This window comes from Corvus brachyrhynchos, unplaced genomic scaffold, assembly GCF_000691975.1.
Source record: "Corvus brachyrhynchos isolate BGI_N302 unplaced genomic scaffold, ASM69197v1 scaffold56, whole genome shotgun sequence".
Classification (NCBI taxonomy): Eukaryota; Metazoa; Chordata; class Aves; order Passeriformes; family Corvidae; genus Corvus; species Corvus brachyrhynchos.
The window spans coordinates 9,105,712-9,127,675 of record NW_008238664.1 but is presented as its reverse complement, the minus strand read 5'-3'; the positions used below and the strand labels follow the sequence as shown (position 1 = coordinate 9,127,675).

The following is a 21,964-nucleotide window of genomic DNA, read 5'->3' as shown; positions in this document are numbered from 1 at the left end:
TCGCGTGTCTTAGAACGGCTGTCAGCAACAAGTGCAGAGGAGTGATCTGAATAGCCGTGCTGCAGTCACTGAAAGCTAAACCACGTCTCTTAATACTGGCGTTAGTGTTTTGGCATGGCTGCAGTCATTAGTAATTTGAACTGTCTACACTGTCATTTAAGTGTTCTTTTTTCTAAGTTCTGGGCATTTGATAATGCACTTAGAAGTTAATATTGATAAAAGCTGTGCGGAGACAAAGTCCCATAGTTTGAATTCTGTTGCAAATGATGTGTTTGGAATCCATCACTCTTCTGGTTTAGCTCTATCCAGCCCAAGAGTATACAGCTGACTTTGGCTATATATTCCTATCGGGAGAGGAAAAGCCTTTAAAATCATGCCTGCTTGTGCCTCAGTCTGATAATATTGTCTGGAGGAGCCAGCTTCTCCAGCTCTACTAATGTTTTTGAGCAACTTTTTTTTCCCCCCTAAGCCTGTTTAACATAGTGGTATGAGAGGACTGTGACTGGGTATGCAAGACACCGTTTTGCTGCAGGGGGAGCCATCTGCATCTGAATGCCCCTCGTCCTGGTTAGTTATGGACTGAATATCAGGACAGAGGGCTCACAGGAAAAGTAACTTTGAAATGACACTTTTGCCTCTTTAGGACCATTATTTAAAGCACATACCGAAAATATTGTCTTGATGCTGTTGTCAAATGGGAACTGTTCAGAACTTAGAATGTGTAGATTACTATGACTGAGCTTATTGGTGTATTACATGTCCTGGAAGGATCACTTCTAAAATATATATTGAGTGATATTTTTCACCTTTAAAGTGACAATTTTAAAAAGATCAGTCAAATGTCTCCTTCTGTTAATGAAGGTATGATGAGAACATCTGGACCTGAAGGGCCTGTTTGAAAGGTCATAGAAGAGACCTATCAGGTAAAGATGTTTGGTTTGATTGGGGGGGGGGGGGGGTGTTTGTTTGGTTTGTTGGGGTTTTTTTGTTCTAATCAAGTAGTCAAGTAAATAAAGAGCCAGCTTCAGCTCTTCATGGTCAGAATGATGTGGTTGTGATATCTGTAGCTGAGGTAGCAACAGCTTCAACCCCTTCCCTATTGGAAAAGAGAAGGTAATAGTAAAACTGGTAGTTTATGAAGATTAAGTGTGTGGAAAGTGGAACTGCATGCTTGGAAAGGTGAGACACTGTAAAGCACTGTGCCCAGTGAAGGAAGGGACTCTATTTGGTGTTTCCTATGTGGCTGTATGTCTTAATTATGATGTGCTGCACAAATGTGACCCAGAGCACAGTTCAAAACCTCAGTGGCCTTCTAAAAGGTGCTCATCTGCTGGCTGAGAGAAAGCTGTGGGCAGTAGGGATGAGTTGACCAAGCTAGTTCCCACTACAGTGAGAAGTCCTGCCGTGCTGTTCTGCACCTTCAGACTTTGAGTGGGTACATTTCCTTTACCAAGTAACATGGAAATTAGTGTCTGGGAGGAGAAGGGGGTGGAAGGGTTGAATAGTCCATAGTAGTATAATTTACGACTGTTACTGTACATAGGCTTGGAAATTCTAAGCCTGGCACTTACTAACTATGGTTAGAAGGTAGTGAATTCTTTAAGTTGTGTGTATCAGTATCTTTGAGTTGCTGCTGCATAATTTCCTTTCCATTGTTTATTTTGTCTGTCCTGTAGCTTTTGGTAAATATTGTTTCCAGGCTTTTGAGGTTAAAAAGTTCAGTAGGACTTGATTTTTAAAAAAGGAAGTTCTTCTGCAGGAAATGTTTGTGTATGGTAGAATAAAAAGTACAAGTGGAATAAAGACCTATCTATTATTAACACTTTCTATATCCAGTTCCTTATCTTCATCTCTCCTAAGAGAAATAGTTATTTTTTACTAGAGGGAGCTCTGCAAACTGGAGAATTAAACAGCATTCTATTGGTATGATTTGGGCTTTCTTTAGCCTATCTTAACCTCAGTCAGAGAAATCATAAATGAGCCCCTACCCTCACTACTTCTAGTTTAATCCCTGTTGGGGATTAAAATCATTGTGTATCTTGATCTAGATGCTATTTAATTTGGGATTTGAAAATAGTTTTCTGCTGATGTCTCATAGTTGTTTTTATTATTTAATGGCTCTTAACATGTCTCTTATGCTCATCTTTGGAACAGTGCTAGGACTAGTACAGGTGCTCATGAAGTTTGCCTGATTAAGCTGATCTCTGGCTGTTCATTTCTATTCAGTTTTTGGTGAGGTAAGGGATAGGTATCTTCCAAGTTTGAATCCTGGTTGCTTGCATTTTCTGCTCTTCTTGCTAGCAAAAGAATGTGAAAGCTTTGTGCAGTCAAGAGATGATACTTGGAGGAGATGAGCTTCTCTTATGCTCTTGTTTTTATGTGGCCCTAGCACTGAGAATGCTGTGTGGCAGCCTCATGCTTATAATTCACAGTAGTTGTTTGAAGAGTTAGTTCCTGGGTAATAGGAAACTGAGACTGACAGATACCACTACCAAATTGCTGTCTCTGATGTGAACAAATCTCTCTCAAGTGAAGTGTGCAGATACTCTTCCATCTTTTGTTTTCTAGAAAATAGAAATGACTAGAAATATTTTTTTTTATGATGCTAGCTCTGGATGGGATTAGAAGATCTTCAGATAAGGATTTATTGGTTTGGGTATATATGCAAAAATATTTACATAGATTTGGGTGTATTATTGCAAAATATTTACATTATGGGCAAGGTGGTCAGCTGTACCACCTTACTTTGGTAAATCCTGGATATTTCCACAATTTCATTTTAGGCGTTTCATCTCTGCACCACAGTAAGACAAATTTTGCTAGTGGTCATAGACCAGGAAAATGTGGGTGTGGTTTTTTGTGTTTGTTTTTAATTCACAGTGATAAACTTTTAAGCTAGTTTTTTGATCTGTCTCATGGTGTACTCCAGTGGATAAGTTGTCATGATGCACAGGAAGTGTAGTGGTGCATTATACTATAATAGTAGTGGTGAGTAAAGCTAGTGCTGTTGCTGAAGTTAATGCTGTCATACCACAGCCAAGGTATGAGAAATTCTTCTATCCTGCCTTTTGCTTCTAGGGACTCATCTTGTGGTCCAGTGAATGGTTAAATGGCAGCTTTCTACTTGTACAAGGGAAGTAATTTGCTCCTGCTCTAAGGAGAATAGGTGTTCAAAAGTAAAAATTGTGACCTTGCAGAACATAAAATCAACTCTGACCCAATTATTGAAGAACACAGATTACTTACAACTTTTTTCATCGCCTCCGTACCCTTTTTCTTTGCTGAAACTGACTATTCTGATGCTCTCTGTTTGTTACAGTAGTGCAGGGGAAAGTGAAATGGTATTTTGAAGGAAAAAAACTACAAAGAAACCATGAGATATGTGAGTTTGTGTTAAAGTACCCTAGTACTCATTAGTTGCAATTAGATTTCTGATAGGTAAGATTTCTGTAAAACATCCTGTAGAATGCTGAGTAGTTCTTCTGGTGTATATTGTTATAGTATCTTCTGTAGTCTCTAAGTGAACAAAGGTAGAGGTACATTAAATTAGGTTTCCAGTTTCTCTGAAGTGTCATTGGAATGTCAACTTCCTGCACCATGGTCGTTTTCTTCTGAAATATAGAATACCATCTCAGTTAATCTGCTTGGTGATGAGCGAGCACCAAAGCTGTTATTAGTCTAAACAGATCTCAACAAGAAAACCCAGCGTTTTTTCTGTTTGGACAGTTCAGTAGTCCAGAAAAAATGCGTTTAACATGAAATTGAAGTTAATGTGATATTTACCTTGACATATGTTATGACCAACATGTTCAAAAGTGGATAAAAGTCTTGTGCATCTGCAGGTTGATTATTTCTTGTGTACTATGTAAGGAGGCTCAATTACTTCAAAAACTAATTAGGAATTGAATGACTGATAAAGTGAGTTGTAAATCTGTCTTTGGTCAAATCTGCCACTTTAATGACCCTATACTTTCTTCAGATTATTTGGAGTCTATTTCTTAGAATAAAGAAATACCATGATCTCTTGGAGATTGTTTCTTTTCAGCCACTGATTTTAAGTTCATTATGCTGGAAAATATTTGCAATCCAGAAGATAGAGGAAAATCTGGAGTCAGATATATTTGAGAAATCCTCATACAGTCCCTGCTTACCTTTAAAATACCAAGATATTTGAGGCAAGACCAAGCTTGCATGCAAACAAATATTGAACTGGCATTAATAGCTAGATAGATACTGTTGACTCATGTCAATCATCTTAAAGTGTTTTGTTGCTATCTTATAAAATGCAACAAGGAAAAAGACCTGTTAATTATTACTGAGTGTTTATAGCATATTTGTATTTGGAATTTTAGTCTTTTGTTAGTACCAAACAAACCAGGTAGGCCCTCTGGACAACTGAGTTGAGAAAAATGATAAGTGTAGAAATAGTTTCTGCTTGTATCATACAACTTTGAGATACAAATATGACTTATTTCAAAGCAGTATCAAGGTCTTTCTTAGTAAAGAGCGTGCAAATCCTAAGCATGCTTTTTTTCTGTTTTACCTCTTCCCTTTCACAATGCCTATTACAGTAACAGAGGCTTCCCAAGTTGGAGGAATGTTATGATCGCTCTGTTTGGATCAAGCAGAAACTGCTAATTTAGGAGTAGCATCTCAGCAGATTATTTTGATAGCCATCTGTATGTGGTGATGATACACTGCAAACTGTTCAAGTAGTGTTGCCAGAGTTGGGTTTAGAATTTATTAGAGCTACAAGTAGCAGAGGCCTAAGCAAACAAGCAGGATTTTGAAAATTTGAGAGTTTTCTGATTTTTGCCTTTCTTGCACTCACTTTGTAACATCATGTAATCTCATGCCAGAGAATGCCAGGACAAGTAGGAATAGGGATTTTGCAAACTTGGTTGAAAGTATGTAGATACTAAAGAGCTTCTTCCTTATCATTAGAGGAAGAAATGTTGACCTACCAGGTAGAAAAAATAATGCAAAGAAATGCCAATGTAACATAAATATTTGTAGTTTTGTGTAGTGATGGTGAAACAGCTAGAAGCTTACTTCTCCAGTCCCAGGAAAGCAATCCCTTCCCACTGTATACTTGAATTTCAAATTAAAACACAAGACCAGAATAATGAGTGATTTTTTTATTTAACTCTGGAGGAGGCTTGTAATGGGTATTTCCTTCCTAAGTAGAAAACCTGTGTGTATTTGCTTAGCAGGTGTAAATGTCTTTACTGTTTCACGTAAGCTTTAGTAGTGATCATGGGGGAGAATAGAATTAATTTTTTCTGGGTTTTTATGTTTAGTACTCTTATGTCTTCCTATTCCCTTAGAAGAAAAAGATGTGTTCAGTATTAACTGGAAACACCCTGTCTCTCATTTCTCCCTCCTACTCTCAGAAAGCTACAAAGAAAACTGACAAACCCAGACCAGAGGAGAAGGATGACCTAGATATAACAGAGATGAGTAATGAAGACCTTCAAGAGCAACTTATGAAGTATGGAGTAAATCCTGGCCCAATTGTAGGTAGGTCAACTGAACTAGCAGATATTAATCTGTTTTTTCTCACTAAACCTCACTTGTGAGTTCTCTAAGTTCCCCTGATACAGGTACTTTTTAATACCAGTACTGTTGCAATCCTACTTCCCACATAGGATATTTTCACTGAAATGTTTACATTGCAAAGACTTGAAGCATTGCAGGTGGGCAAGTCTGCAGCTTGCTTCTCATGTTCTAGGCCAGCTGGAGATGTTCCAACTTCTGTTCTGAGCTGTGTAACTATTAGTTAAAGTTCGGTGCTGGGATAATTAGGTCTTCTGATACAGAGGCTTAGACCTGGGCCCACTTAAATAGGAAATACATCTTACATAATAACCTAATAGTATTGAGAGCAGAATGAGAACAGGGAACTTCCCTTTCCCTAGAGCATTTCCTACGCACTGCATTGTGCAGTAATGTTTTCCTTTGCTAATGTTTTTTTTCTAGCCTAGCATTCTGTCCTGTATGCTGGCCTATGGCAGGAGTAGTCCTGACCCCAGCCTAATCTCCTGCCTTGGGCACTCATCTGTGATGTGGGATCAAAGTGCCTCTCCTTTCAGATTGTGCAGTAGCCTAATGGCAAGGGAATTTGATTTCACAACTCTTCAGAAAAAGATGTTGACTGTATTATGCAGAGCCTTCTGTGGAATGTTCTTGAAATTCTAGGTGGATGGAAATGTCAGGGACTGAGCCTGCAGTCCTGTGTGTATTCAAAGTCTTATTTGTAATATTTTCAGTTAGCTGATTCTGCATGCCTTGCTATTCATCCTGTACCTTTTGGATAGTACTCAAATATGAAAAACTCAAGAACCTATGTAGTCCACTGGAAAGACATTCAGATTTGGTCTAATTTAAAGCCATTAATTCTTAAAGGGTTTGCACTGTTTCTTGAGAGGCTGCCATTTCTTTTTAATGGTGGTTTCCTCTTATCAGAAAACTTCAAAGGTTAGAATTTTCTTTCTGCAGCTAACAGGTCAGGCACTAGCCACCTCTACAGAATATTTTGCCAGCAAAGTCCAGATATGGAAGTATGTGCTAGACTTGATACCTTTTAAACAACTGTCCTCTTGGATCAAGCAAGCCAACCCCATGGCTAGATGGCAGCAAGCAGAAAGTTCTGTTATTGCTGCTTGCTTGCACCACCTCTGATGCTCATTGGACTGAATTTGCCAACAAGGCAAAGGCAGGGGCATTAATTCCAGTGTAGGGGAATTAGAATAATAGTGCAATCTGCGTGGAAACTATTGCAATATCAAACTCACTAATTTTTTTGTGAGGGCATAACAACTTGTATATTGCAACATATGAAACAAAACATCTAAGAAGCAGGTAAATTCCCTTTTGCTAGATTTCCTTTTTGTAACTTTCAGCCTATGAAGAGGTCTAAATTTATCTAAGAGTTCTCTTGAACTGAAAAGTTAGAAGCCTTAGAGGCAGGGTTGTGTACCTAGAGAGGGTGTGTGTGTATATATATATAGACACTGTGGGCCATACAAACTGATTAAAAATAAAACATTATGTTCAGAAATTCCCAGAGAATATGGAACAGCCAAGTTCTATCAGTCAAGTCAGGAAAGATTGAAACTGTATCTTTAGCATGTATCCTTCCTTGTTATAGCTACTACTAGGAAACTTTATGAGAAAAAGCTTTTGAAACTGATGGAACAAGGTCCTGAGCTGAAGGCACCTGTGCCTCTCCCAGCGATTTCAACTACTGAGAACACCAGACAGAATGGGAACAATGATTCCGACCAATACAGTGATAATGAAGAAGGTAAGACTTGAGTGGAACTTGCGTGGGAACCATTCAAATTATACATCAATATTACTTGCAGTCAAAACCTAAAGAGAGTGTGGTCTTGCTGTTGGGTGAGGCTGTAAGATACTGCTGTGGGGCCCTGTGAGTCATGTACTTGATCATGCATACTAGCACAGTGATCCAGGTGCCTGTTCTGGGAAAGGAAACCTTTTGCTGCTGAACTGGTCCCTTTCATCCATTCTCCCTAGACAGGAGCCTGTAAATCCAATAGACAGGAGAACTGCATATTGGGTGTTTCAATGTTCTTCTCACTTCATACTTAAGTACCAGTCCAATTTGTCTTATGGTGCTCACAGTAGTTATTTACTATTGGATAGTGAATGAATGTTTGCTTATTAAACTTTTGTACTTTTTTGTTTAATGTCTAGGACTTATGATCCAACCCTTTTTATGCTGTGTTCCTTATGGACTTAGTTGGGGGTGGCTTGATTGGTTGGTCCTGGGTGTGTTTTTTGTGGTTTTAATACCAGGTGTGTATCAAGGAAGTGTAGTGGTGGGGGAAGCGGAATCTAAAACACACCCAGTTTACAAAAAATAAAAACAGCACAGGTTTTAAAGAATTACTTGAATGGAATGTTAGAAGATGCTTATTTAGTGTGGTTTGTTTTGGTAGTGGTTTTTTTGTTGTTGTTTTTACATGAATTTCCATGGGCATAGGGCAGACAGGGTTGAAATACAACTAGTAGTTGATGTCCCTTGCGTATTTGGGCTTGTTTTTCAGTTTTTATCTCTTGCACTTTTGAGAGGGAAAGGATGTTAGAGATTGATTTATTAGGTTTTGGGACAGCCAAGAGCCCAGTCACAACTGACAGCTAACTTCTTAAAATTACATATGCTTCATATAATTACTGAACTGTTCACGCACTGGGGAAAAAACTCAAACCCAAAATTTCCCTTCTCCCCTGCCAAAAAATATTTTTTATAAATAAATCTTAAATATGTTGGTGTAATGCTATTAGAGTTTTAGAAAAGCAGTGGAAATAATACATCCTCTTATTGATGAGATGACTGCTAACCGCTTTCCTTTCTACTGCATCAAAAATGGGGTTTTATGTAAAAGGACATATTTTAAAGGAAACTAAGCTAACAACTTCAAACAACATTGACAAGCTTCAATACCTTTACTACAATCAATAGTAGAATAGTACTTCAGTTAAAGGAATTGCAATTTGATACCAGTTTCTAAATGGAACTGCTGAATTGGTCAAGGCTTATCTGAAATGTAGGATTTTTAGCACAAAATACATGGGTCAGTGTTTTAAAATAATTTTAAGGTTATTCTTCAAAAGTCTTTGTTCTTGTACATTCAATAGAGAAATAACTGTTTCACAGCTTTTTAAGGAAATGGTAACTCTTATGAGTTTTGTTGCCTCTTAAAATGAATTTTTATTAAAATACATTTGGTTTCAATTGGTACAACAACCAGTAGTATTATAGAAACTAGTTATATTAAAACTGGTTGCAGATCCCAAGACTGAGCTGAGGCTTGAGAAGAGAGAACCTCTGAAAGCCAGGACGAAGACACCAGTAGCACTCAAACAAAAAAGAGTCGTTGAACACAACCAGGTATGTTTATTTTAGTGGCATGTGGAACAGCTACTAACTGCAGGTGATGTGCTCACTAAACACCTCACTACTTTTAACATCACATTTGACTAAGTGAGCTATGCCGTTTTTTAAAAGTTTTTAGAAAGCCTGTTCTATTACAGCATGAAGATCTTGTGAATTAACTATAGTGGCTGTTTTTAGCCTGTCTGATAATTTTCAAAGTTATGGTCTGCTAAAATCTGTTTGTCTGACTTGCCAGCTGCTGTAGCACCTCCTAGAGAAGAATAGTAGGCAATCTTAACATGTTTCGTTTAGGAAACCTGACAGATTTTTAAGTCACATGGGCTGATGGCTTTCTGTTGGATGTTTGTAATCAACTTGATTTAATAAAAGTAGTGGCTTCTTAAAAAAAAAAACTGGAAAAAGGGGTGTGTGAGTTTTTTTGGGTTTTTTTAAGAAGTGTTTTTAAATACATATATATATCAGGTTTGGTATATATAGATACAAGTATGCTTCTATATTCTATATTCTATCTATATCTATATTCTATCTGCATTTTAAATATGTCTGTTTAATGACTCATTTTCATGAAATATGTGCAGTAATATTTTTGGGTATATGCCTATATATAGGTGTGCGTATGTGTGTACACATGTATAATATATATAAAATATTTTTTATATAATATATATAATATCTTTTTATATAATATTTTTTCTTCAGCTATGTTTGTAGCAGCACTACTAGAGTTGAAAAGCTTCTCCTATGAAGAAAAAGAATAAATAACAAATTTAGATCTCCCTGTATGTACTACCTGTCCTTTACTTAAAAATACTAGCTCTGCTGTCTTGATGCAGGAGGGATTTTACAGAAGCACCTCTGATTTTCAAACTGCTGAATACAGGGTTTGGTAGTTGATGGCTGATCTGTCCTTGTGATGTGAGAGTGTCACTAAATAGTCTGTTCTCCAGCTTAGGACACTTAGAGTCTACAGTGTTCATCTGACCAGTAAGAAGTGGAGTTATGCTACAGTAAAGGACTTGTATAGAAGCATTCATTGACTCAGAATCTGACTTGTTAATTGCTTGGTGTATTTTAGCAGATGGCAGTGACTTTTCTCAACACTTTGTTAAATGCCTGATGCTGCTATTTAGTGAGTGTGTTAATGTATAAACATGCTTTAGCTATGGATGTCTCTTAAAGCAGGTAAATTGCTGCTATATGACCTGAAGTAATACAACACAGTTAGGAAGATCCATAACTAATTCTGCATATTTTAAGTTGGAGTTTTAGGGTATGAGCTGAACAGATTTTACTTCAGAAAATTGAAACGCACACACACAGTTCAACACACCAAATATTCTTTAATTTGTTCAGGCAGCTTCTGCTTGTGATGGTCTTTATAATGAGCATCTGACTCTTTTATGTTCTTGTATTTTAAGAATTACTTTTTTCAAGATTGTTACTCTGCCAGAAATCCCTGACAGCTTCAGTGCAATAGAGATATTTCATTCTGCTGTCAGCAAACATCATTTATAGTCTTCAGGAGCCCACTTACAGAATAAAAGAAGAGATTTAGTGAGGTATTTTTGTGGCATTTTAAGTGATGTTTGTTTACTCAATATTTTTGTCATCCAGTTTTGCTATATTAGTATCAGGTCATTACTGTTTTATCTTGCAATCTTGCATGTGCAGTATAGATGCAATATTTTGCAACTTGCATATTTTAATTACCAGGAGTTAATCAAAGGAATATCAAAAGAATTACCTAATTTCAAAATTGCCAAATTCTTCAGAAATTCCCCTTAGTTTGTTAAACCTTTAACCTTTGGACTTCTGTTTGGTTTTTGTTTTGTTGTTTTTTTTTTTGCTTGAAGCCAAGAACAACTTAGTGCTTTTGGCTAGAAAGTGTGTAGTCATGTATTTTGCTGAGAAGAAAACCAGAAGGCAGAGAAGATTTTTTTTTTTTTTTCTTTCCTCCCTTTCTTCCTTTGGAATCGGATTGTAGGTTTTCAGCTAATGTGTCAAGGAACTATGCTTATTCTGCAGAACTATTTCAACTGTTGTGTACTGTGTGGCATTGGCTCAAGGATTATGAAGAATGGGTGAGGCTGAGCTGATGGGCAGTGTGGTATGAGCAGACTTGCTAGTTGCTTCTAGGTCCTGTGCAGCACTTGTTTTAGACCAGACATACATAGCTGACAAGATTGTCTGTCATTTGGCATGGCTGGATGTAGCTGTTCTCTTGAGAGTGCAAATAGATATTTATTAAAGCAGACTGTTGCAAAAGAAATTGGGTGGGGAGGTTGAGCAGGTGTATGGGTCTTACCAGTGAGTTAGCAGTGGAGGGCTGGATGAACTTGAGCTCAGCTGTTTGTGTTTAATTACCTCTTCATAGTGAAAAGTTGGCAGAAAACCCTAATTTAAATACCTCCTTCTAATCCAGTAGGTGAATCTAGAGTTGGAGTTCAAAACTGAGCCTGATACCTCATAGTAAATGGCACTGGACAAAAAGAGGCAGGCTAAACAATGTAAATGTTAAGGAGCAATGTAGAACTAACTACTCTCTCTCCTGAGACTTTGTACAGTGATCTTCTGCATATGCTGTGTTCCCCTACTCCTCCCTGTATCTTTTTTGACTACCTGTATAGTAACTTGGTAGGTGATAGGTGAGGTAAAGTCATAATCTATAGCTCCACTCCTCATGAGTTATTTGACAGTTAAAAGCACATGCAGAAAACTGCTTGTGTACCACAGTGGTGTTGTTTCTCTGGTTAGGTACAGGGTGCTGGTGTACCTAACACGAGTGTTACGTTTTGATAGGGTTAGAGGCCTGATCTGTTGACAGCGAGGATAACTATAACTATAGACAACAATTTTTATTTTTTTTATTTTGTCCGTTGACTGTGTTCTACTGAAGTCTGGATGGGTTTTATGCAGTAGATTCTGATTTTTCTTAGACTTTTCATGCAAGAAAAAAATTGAAACTTGGTACTTAAAACATATGATTGAAGTGCCTGAAGAAGAGAGGCAGTTGTAAGTGAAGTACTTCTAACTTTTCATTAGAAGATAAGTAATTCCTAGTCAAATAGTCTGGGATGGGGAGCTCTTCATTGCTAGTATGAGTGCCTTCCTGCTTTCCTGAGTGGACTGTGTTTGAGTAGAAAACACTCTGAAATTAGTATTTTTTCCTCTAAGCTTCTAAAGAACACCTCTCAAATAAAAAGTATATGGGGTTGAGGCGGGGAGCTGTGATTGTAGGGGTTGCAGGAAGAAAAGAGAATGCAGTGTCTGGTAAATATTTAGGGCGGGGTTAGAAGATGTTTCATCAAAAGTCTGTTTAAATTGTAAAGAATTTTGGAGAATTAGGCTGAGATCTACAATTCTGAACAAAAAAATCTGTATCTGTTTGGACCTGAGGTCTGTGCATTTGTTTTATAAAGTACTTCAGTGACTTTGGAATGACGTGAAGCACTTGTGCTCCCTCTGCTGGGTATGTAGTAGCTGTAATATAGAATTTATCATAGAACCATAAAGCTGCTCAGCTTCTAGTTCCACTGTACCCTCTCAATTAATAAATACATTTCAGCCTTTTCTCTTAACACATTGTTTTGGGGCTAATACTGTTCTAGTGAAGTAATTTCCACTATTGAACCTGTAACTGACAGTCGCAGTGTATGACTTTATCGAGCAATGTGTGTAACTTCCAAAAACTTGGTAATGCATCACTGTATGAGGTGTTAATGTGCAAAGATAAAAGTATTAACAAAGTAATAATATTTATTTTTAAACTTAGCCTAATAAAAAAGAAAATCTTGTTATCTAGAAGGAGCAGATCCGCATCTCCCTTTCCATCCTGGAATTAGTTTTGAGGGGGATATTTGCTTTGAGCGTGAAATGTGCAGTAAAGCATAGGGAATGATCTGCATTTGTTAACGCCTATAAAAGTTTGGTGCTTCATGCTGTTAGATTGTGAGAGATCTGTGTCAGGCTCGATTGTTTAAACCTGCTGTTACATGAAAATTGTTAATTTCATCCCTGTATGTGGAACCTTTTAAGATCATGAAGTGTCTCCTCCTGACCCTGTGGCTGAAGATTAGTTCCTGTTGAAATGTAGGCTGTGCATAAGCAGTTCCCAACTCTGCTTGAGAGAATAGAACCCCATCTGTGTAGAGAAGGTGATGCTTTCTGCTTATGCTCATAGATTGATTTTTGTGCGTGTGTGTAGACAGGAAATATAATGGTCCTGAAAGCTTCATGTCTGCTGTCCATGACTCGATGTAACTTCTCCTAGTGTTAGCTCATTCAAGGGCAGTGAGCAAATTAGCAGTTTTTACTGTTGGGCATTATCTATTCAGTTGTGTATTTGAACAACAGTGTGCTCAAATGTAAGTATTATGGTCAAAGCTACTAATCTAGCTAGCTATTCATTAATGAATGTATTAGGATCCACATTTTTTTGATTGTAGACATGTTGCTTTTGGAGTATGCATGCTATTTTGGCCTTTGGTTGTGAGCATCTGATGTTTGGAGCTGGTTTTCATGTATATGATCATGTGTTTGATGCTTGAATAGACCTATTCTCAAGATGAAGTTACTGAGACTGTCTGGACAAGTGGATCTTCAAAAAGTGGACCTCTGCAGGCATTTTCTAGGGAGACTACAAGAGTGTCAAGACGAACACCAAGAAAAAGGGTGATGAGAGGCTTTTATAATAGACAAGCTTTTTTTTTTTTTTTTTTTCTCTCACTCTTGGGGTCCCAGTGGCTCTTCTATTCAATTGTTGTCTTTTGTTTGTTTTAAACAAACAGGTGGAAGCTACAGCACAGTTGCCTATAGATGATGCTGTAATATCAGAAAATACTTCCATAAATGAAACTATATTGGCTGCAAGCAACAAGACCCTAGTAAATATGTTTAATCAATTGTGGTATTCTTCTGTAACATATCTTCACTGACAGAATCATTCTGTTTTGGACAAATAGAAGACTGTTTTAAAGAAAGCAAGACTATTCAGTAGTCTTTGAAACCACATACTCAGTATCTGTTTTAGTATGTAATGTTCACTTTGAGATGGGACTAGGTTGACACCTAGGTGTCTTTTGGGGGGGGGAGGGCTGAAAAGAATCACTTTAAAAGCTTAGTTACTTTCTTAACTTAAGTACATGCAGAATATTTGCTTTTAAGTTTGGCTTTTCTAGTGAACTAAATAGCTTTTGTTTCTAAATGGCTTAAAGGAAACTACTTGAAATGATAACCAGTGTGTTTCCTGTGCTGACCTTGGAGTATGTGTCACATAACCTTCTTGAGTTAACTTCTAACATGCATATATTCAATGCACATAAAGGTTTTGTTGTTTGGTTCTGCCACCTTGCCCCTTTTCATTTTGTATTTTGGCTGTTTCTGAGTTTGAACAATTTTGAATCTCGGCAGGTTGGCAATAGGGTGCCTGGAAATTTCAAGCATGCAGCTCCTACACTGTCAGTCAGTGAACTCTCAGACATGCCCAGAAGAACACCAAAGAAACCACTGATGGCAGCTGAAGTAAATAAATTAAAACTTAGATTGCTCTTGCTTACTCTCTTGTGAACAAAATTCTCGTGTGCATGTGCTTATTTCTTAGTACAGAGGGGGTGGAGGATGTCATTGCCCAGGTGACACCAGTCAAAATAAACTAGTGTTGTCACGTGACATAAGAGAATTTAAACTTATTTTTATCTTCCCCTTTCAGATTTGTGTGTGTGAAAATCTGCTTTTTTCTTTTTTCCTAAGACAAATATGTTTTGATATGTTATTTCTCCTTGTGCTGCTATTTTTCTGAACAGAGTGTAGATTTTTTTCTTTTAAATTCTTTGAATAGCTCAAAATAGGGTAGACTTGGGTTGTCTCCCTTTGAGCTTGTAAAACAGCCTATTCTGAAAAAACGTAATGTGCTTTAATTTAGGAAATCAAGTAGTAGGATTACTATAGACCAAATGCCTGAATTAAAAAAGCATCTGTAGATTCCTGTCAGTTATCAAGAAAGAAAATAATTCTTTTACTGTTAACCTATTCAAGCTGTCAAAAGTTATGTCTCTTGGAGAACTGTCTAAAGCACCTGCAAGTATATGTAATTGTATTAATGTAATACTGTGATGTTGTGGAATTTTACATTGCAAGATATCGTTTGTCTGTTCATGTAGCCGTAGAGAAAGCTGCTATTAACACTTCATTTACAATATGACTGCAATGTAGACTTAGTTGTCAAGTAGAAGGTTGTGGGTAAACTTGATGATCTATTCCAAACTGCTGATGGTTTTTTTTAGTCAGTATTTTACTGTACTGTGGCACTGTTTATTACAGCAAGAAGAGACAGATTGCCCACATCACTGCTTTTTAAATTATGTTGGCCACAACCAGTCCTGTGACCTGCTCAACACAGCCATGATAGAGGTGATGGTTAAGTTTTTTTGATCATCTACATCATCGGCTGGCAGGTGTATAGGATTTATACAATGTATTCTTTATCTTAAAGGAAACTGAGGAGATCGCTGGATGCTTTGAGACACTAAAAGTGACTGGCTGGATGCCAATAATTAAGGTTAAACAAACTTCTAAAACTCAAGAAGTAGACTTTTTGAATGTCACTGGGTGACTCATTCATTCTTACAAATTGCACATGGTTGTGGTCTCTTGAGATAGCTATGCTGAAGCTTTTTGTTTTGCTGTCTGTTTGGCCTCTAACTGTTTTTTGTTTCCTAGGTGCTGGAGAGAACTACAGAAGAAAGAAGAGTAGAAAGGGATATTCTTAAAGAAATGTTCCCTTATGAAGTATCAACACCTACAGGAATTAGGTATTTCTAAGGTTTATGGGTTTTTTTTTTCTTCAGTTCTTGTAAACTTAAGCTGAGAAATACTTTTTGATTATATTGATAGATTTCTGAGAAACAGTTTTTGCACTCTGGCTCAATGACATTTGTGACAGCCACCAATTCTTCCATTCTATGTACGTAGTTTTGTTAGCAAAACAGCCCCCTCTTTATTTAAATTGGAGGAATGAGAACAAGGTAGTACTATAGTAGGAATTATTACTGGAATTTCTGGATGTGGAATTTAAATGGAAAGGGCTTTTCTGTAGTAATAATTTGCAGTATTTAAGTTTTTGGCTAGATGCACCTGCTTAGACCTGCTTTTAAATTAAGGAAAGATCTTGCAGCATATATTTGAGTTTTCTTTTGCAAAGAAGGAACTTTCACATACCCTATTTCTTCATTTAAGTGGCAGTCATGTTGATTACTCTTAGCATGAATAAGGATGGCATCTAGGAAAGGCTATTACTTGCGGGTTTGGGGTTTTTTTTTTGTTTGGGTTTTGGTTTTTTTCTTTTTTTTGCATCTTCATATTTAAAAATCGAAACAACCTTCTAGTTAATTAGGCAATTTTAAAAACTGCTCTGTTTAGAGGATTTGAGAAAAAGTTTCCCCATGTTAAGATGTGAAATCATCTCCTGTGTTTCCAACATGTTAATTATAGCTTCAATTTAAACTGCAGTTGCATAAAGTCTTAATTGTAAGGTGAATATACCAGTACCAGTTAGTACTACTGTAGTGTACCTGCTAACCACTCAAGTTTGCTCTCTTGTTTTGAGGTCTAGTTAAATCCATACCACTTTTTTTTTTTTTTCTTTTAAATAAAAATCATATATGTGTACTCCTTGTATATAAGAACTTGGCAGAGTACATGGGGATTTTTAAATCCTTACTGCTTTGTCTTCTGGGTCTGTGTATTGCCTTGGCCATCAGTAGCTATTTTATTGGCCAGAGATAATCTTATGTTTAGAAATCCCAGTGGGGCTGCTTAAGTGATCATTAAAAAAGCAAATAGAGGGAGATGCTTTCTACAGTTTGACTGCCAGTTATGATCCTTTTTATGTGGATAGGGTGAAGTAGCATTTGAGATTTTTTTTAAAAGACTGTTTGCTTGAACACTGAATTATTAACTTTAATGTGTCTTGACGCTTGACAGATAATGATAAAATAGTATTTCAGGTATTGTATTCACCAGAAAAAATTCTTAGTTCTTTAATTATAGCAAAACCTCCCTATGTACTTTAGATTGCTCTTTTAAATAATGCAGTATTTCAATTTTCTTTTTTTTAATTAACAGTGCTAGCTGCCGTAGACCAATCAAAGGAGCTGCAAGCCGGCCTCTAGAGCACAGTGACTTCGTAATGGAGGAAAGTTACTCTAAGTATGCGCAAAAATACGGTACTTCGGCTGACACCAAGTCGGAGAAACCACCAATAAAAAAAGACCGCTCCGTTCCCCTGTGGATAAAAGTTCTTCTCTTTGTTGTTGTTTCAGTCTTCATGTTTTTGGTTTATCAGTCAATGGAAACTAATCAAGGAAATCCTTTCTCTAAATACATGAATATTGTCACTCAGAGCGGTGCCAAATGAATATCTTTCTGAAAGGCACACCCAATTTGATCTCCTGTTTTTTAATTGTAGAGAACTCTTCTGCCCTCTCATCGGCTCAAGGACTTCTTACAAATAATGTGATTGGAACCTGATAAATTGGATAAATGAAGAAATATTAAATGGACATCGGTAACTTTCTGGACTTTGGACTAGTAGGAGATCACTGCCATAGGAGTAACATTTTTTAAATCTTTGAACTTTTTGTAGGCTTTATTTTTTTAATGTGGACATCCTTTAAATTCACTTTTGAGAAAATGTATATTTGTTTTTGCAAGAACTTGGAAGCTGAGAAGGGCAAAAATGTAGTAAAATGTGAAGCTGTGTTTTTAAAGCTTTTCCTTTGTACAGAAAAGAAGTTGTACTTCTGTCTCTAGATTATAGTGGAGAAGGGTTTTAACACGGGATAAAGGGAAATGCATTTCTCTATGCATTTTTTTGGTAATGATATAAGTGAATTTGATCTCTTAGGATGTAGATAGAGTACAACAGCAACCTTTTCTGTAGATTACTGTAACTTTTTAGTAAATGTAACTGTAAACCTGTTTGCATTTCTGTAAAAGTCTTAGTATCATATTAGTAACTGTTTAAATGTAACTTCATTTAAATGTATCCCTTCATTTTAGTGCTTACAGTGTTGTAGGAGCTGAATACAAATCTAATTGGCAAGAGATGTCTTAGAGGAACTTATTTATTAGTAATATGTGTGGGAAATAAAAACTACATCATAATAATTTGCTACTAAAATACTTTTTTGGGTCAAGATTGTTATCTGAAGCAGTCTAAATTCCAACCTTAGCAGTGGTCTTTTTTCTTTTCTAAAAAAGCGAGGTCTTTCCAACACAGCTTTATGTGATTATCTTTAAATAGTCATGTAGAGAAGTATTCTCAAAGTGTGAAAATTCCATATGAAGTTTTATTCTTGTATGAAGAGGGCATTGCTGCATATTCTGCTACAGTTTCATCTTTTAAGGTGAGATTTACTACTTTCATGCCATTGACTATTCTTCTCAGTGGAAGCATGCTGAAACACTCTCTATTGTGTAACTTGGTTGAGCAGGCAGCTGACTTCACTACTACCAATGAAGAGTGATAAGCAACAATTTTTTTAAAGTGAATGTATACATTTTTGGTGTGCTTAAATCTGCAGCATACAGATGTTCAGTCTTATTGCTTGGTACAAAATTGCAATAAATCATACTACTTATTCTTTAAGTGCTACTTATAAAAAGCTGAGAACATTAGTTAATAGTCAATATCTTTTTACTCTAGGTACAATTATTGTGTAGACTATAGCTATGGGGAAACTTTACTTTCTGTGAACTTTGGGACAAACATGGTAATTTGTAGCAAAGCAATAGTTTTGGGGTTTTTTTCCTGTTTAATGTTTTTTTTCCTTCTAAACTGCTTTTTTGAGTAATCCAAATAGCTAAACTTGTGTCCATCCTATAGAGAATTGTAACATAAGACATTCACTTTTGGTGTCAAAAATGGAGAAAAATAAAAATGATTTTAATGTGTGTGGATTTTCCTTATCAAAATAAATGAGTTGCTGAAAGGCAGCAAAAGCAAGACAAGTGATGTATCAGTGGTGTCATTTTGTGCTGCTGCAGTCTTCCATATTGAAAAAGAAGAGTTAAAAATCTGATAATAAACTCAGTCCATGTCACTTGGTGGGAGGAATATTTATCATATTTGCATTATCAGAGTTTTGTGCTATAATCCTTTAGCCTCTCTTAGGCCTTTAATTTGGATGGGGGGAGAAGATAGTTTTCATTTGTTTTTCAATGCTTAAGGAACTTCCTTTTCACTTTAAATTATTTCTCACACCCATTTGCTGTGTGTTCTAATGTAAAAGATATCTTTCTTTCCTAGTTACATGAAATATTTTCAATTGATCTCCTTCAGGGATACTGTTAGCATCATCAAAGCCACAACCAACTGCAAACTGAATTTCGTTGCAATTAAATGTCATCATTCTTTCGTTTTTGCACTGTTGTGGAGAATGCTCTCAACTTCAGTGTTACTTCACAGATGGTAAAGAGTTTTCTAGGTAAGTCCTCAAAGGAACCCACCTCTAGTTCAGTTGTTGTTGGAAGGCAATGCATCTTCAAGAAGGGAATAGGCTTTTTTATATTTGAGACATTTAATGGTGTGAGGTAGCCCTGAGACTAGGATCTTTCTCCTGGCCCCAAAGATGAATTTTTTACGGTATTCTAAGAGTAACACGTGTAGTAGTGCTATTAGCTGACTAGAAAGGCTTCTAAACTGCTGTATAAGTTATGCTGAAGTATACAATTACACTGTAGTCTTTGTAGCAATGTGCTGAAGCAATGGAAGCTGATAGTCCTTTTTTTTCCTCCCTTTCACATAGCTTCACTTTTGTTCCATTAGCTCATCTTGTCTTTTGGCAGCTTAAACTTAACTAATGGCAAAATAGAGCAATTTTATGGACTAGTATCCAAAATCCAGTTGCAAAAATGAGTGGAGTTCTAATGTAGTAAGTTCTGTTTAAGTCCCTTTTAGAGCAATGGCTACAACAAGCCTGGGACAGGTCTTTGAAAGTTAATGGGCATGACAGTGTTATTTTGGGCTTGGTGGGTTTTGTTCTCATGCTGTGCTGTCTTGATTTCCTGTCTGAATTGGAGCCAACACAGCTTGTATTTCTCCCTTAAATTTTGTGCTAATATTTCAACATGCATCCAGTCTCAGGAGCCTGGTATCACTCAGGCTGTGGATCACTAGAGGATTTCACTTGCATTCCTGATTAATCTTGCAGCATCTGATCCATGGTGAGAGTGTGAGAGCTTCAGTAGCATCTAAGACAAGAAATTTTCAAGAAGGATCTTAAATTAAAATTCTCTGTGTGTTTTAAGACCTTGATTTGTATTTGCATAGGAAACTGTGTGAAGGAACTCATTCTCCAAGTTTACTTGCTAACAGCATGCTCGACACTGCCCTACAGAATGATTTCAGATTCCTCCTAGGCTTGGTCTTTGTGTTTTGTTTTGTTTCCTGTGGCACAACTTGCAAAACTCTTCATGGTATAAAAATTCCTGCTAATTACCTTCTCAGCTAGTTTTGTGGACAAGACACCTTTTAAAAATATGTTAACTAGTTTGTGGAGAATCTAAGCAGAAAAGCTGAGTACAAAAAGAATACCTTTAAATAATAGAGCTCCAAAAGAAAACTATTCAGCAGTAGAATTTGTATAATTGCAAATGAAGCTGGTAAAATTGTGTGGCATGTCTTGTGTGTGGGTATATTTGGCTTGCTTTGATGTGGCTTAAGTAACATATTGGGTGGAATAGACACGGGCAGGTTGTGATGTATAATTTTAAATCTTGTATTTGCAAAGGTAGATGTTTCATCCTACCCTTTATTGTCTCTTAATATGGCTTTTATTGTGTGTTTGGCAAGTCTAGTAATCTTTGTCTAAAACTGTCCTTTGACTTGCTTTTCTTTTTCCTGAGGATGTATACCAGGCTCCTTTGCACCAGTGCAACAGCAAGTTACTACAATGGATATGTACCTGCATGTGTTCAGATAGCTCAGGGTCTCCAAGCTAGTTGAATGTGTAAAGCAGTCCTGAGGTGGCACAGACACCTGTAAGTACTAAGGATTCGCCGATACAGAACAAAATCCCACAAGTTTTCTGTTCCGCCTCACTTTGAAGTTCTTTGTTAGCACGGTAGTCTGTGGTTAAGACATGGTAACTACACTCTTATTTTTTTGTTCTTTAGGAAAAAAAATTGTGATGTTTGATAGAGATAAAACATGTGATGTTCAAGGAGAAGAAAAAGTTAAAGAAATATTATTAGATGAGGACAGCCATGGCAGCAATTAATAAGAATAGAGGTTTCACTGCTTTGTGTGTTGAGAACATGTGACTGCTGTTGTTCAACCTTGGAAGCTTGGATCCCTGTGAAGGAAATGCTGCAAGTTAAGGCAGCATTTGGGCTGTACTTGGGCTGTAAAACAGCATTACTTGGGCTGTAAAACCTCATGCATTACTGACTCTAGAATCATGGTCTAGTAGTTCTGGTGTTGAAACAAGGAAAGCGTATATAAAATACACGTTTACAACCCAAGCAGATGCTGCTCTGCTAACCTGGTTATCAAAGGTGTGGATGGTTGTTTCACTATCTCATTGTATATTTTTGAAAACAAGAGCTTTGATTTTGCTTGCAGGCTTCACCAAAATGTTAGAACTGTGAAAAGTTATTGTAAGACAGGAACTAGCCTGCATTTTCTTGATTGTATGCAGCTTGAGGTGAAATAGGGGTGAGAAATGGAATGGGTGTGTGGTGGGTGTTACAACAGAAGGATAGATGAAATTAAGAACACTTTGGAATTGCCAAACCAAAATTTTCCTAACCTCATAAAACTTGAAGATTAAAAAGATGGATTTAATTTACAGTAGCTCTTTTTACTGTGAACTGGACAGGTTGATACTAGAAGGTAACATCTTTCAAGTCTTCACCCATTACTACCTGCAATGTCTCTCAGAAATCAGATTAATCTAGATGGTTTGAATTACAGGCTATTGCTATTTTATTCCCTCACATCTGGGAAAAGTTGTAGATACTTTCTTGTAAAATTATATGTAT

General features: G+C 36.8%; 1 protein-coding gene across 1 annotated transcript; it reads left to right on the top strand.

The window, feature by feature from the left end:
• The first annotated feature begins 899 nt into the window (after window positions 1–899).
• Window positions 900–18,931, top strand: TMPO (thymopoietin). The gene is made up of 9 exons (XM_017737931.1): window positions 900–923; window positions 5,394–5,520; window positions 7,151–7,306; window positions 8,817–8,917; window positions 13,475–13,594; window positions 13,711–13,806; window positions 14,333–14,443; window positions 15,641–15,732; window positions 17,045–18,931. Exons 2-9 carry the CDS (start codon window positions 5,457–5,459, stop codon window positions 17,334–17,336), a joined length of 1,032 nt encoding a protein of 343 aa, XP_017593420.1. The 5' UTR covers window positions 900–923; window positions 5,394–5,456; the 3' UTR covers window positions 17,337–18,931.
• Window positions 18,932–21,964: the final 3,033 nt, after the last annotated feature.

Excerpts from the sequence above, each read along its gene's own strand:
- TMPO (XM_017737931.1), top strand. The coding sequence starts at position 5,457 with ATGAGTAATGAAGACCTTCAAGAGCAACTTATGAAGTATGGAGTAAAT. Across the intron at positions 8,918-13,474 it reads GAGTCGTTGAACACAACCAG|ACCTATTCTCAAGATGAAGT; the intron begins GTATGTTTATTT and ends ATGCTTGAATAG. Across the intron at positions 14,444-15,640 it reads AACCACTGATGGCAGCTGAA|GTGCTGGAGAGAACTACAGA; the intron begins GTAAATAAATTA and ends TTTGTTTCCTAG.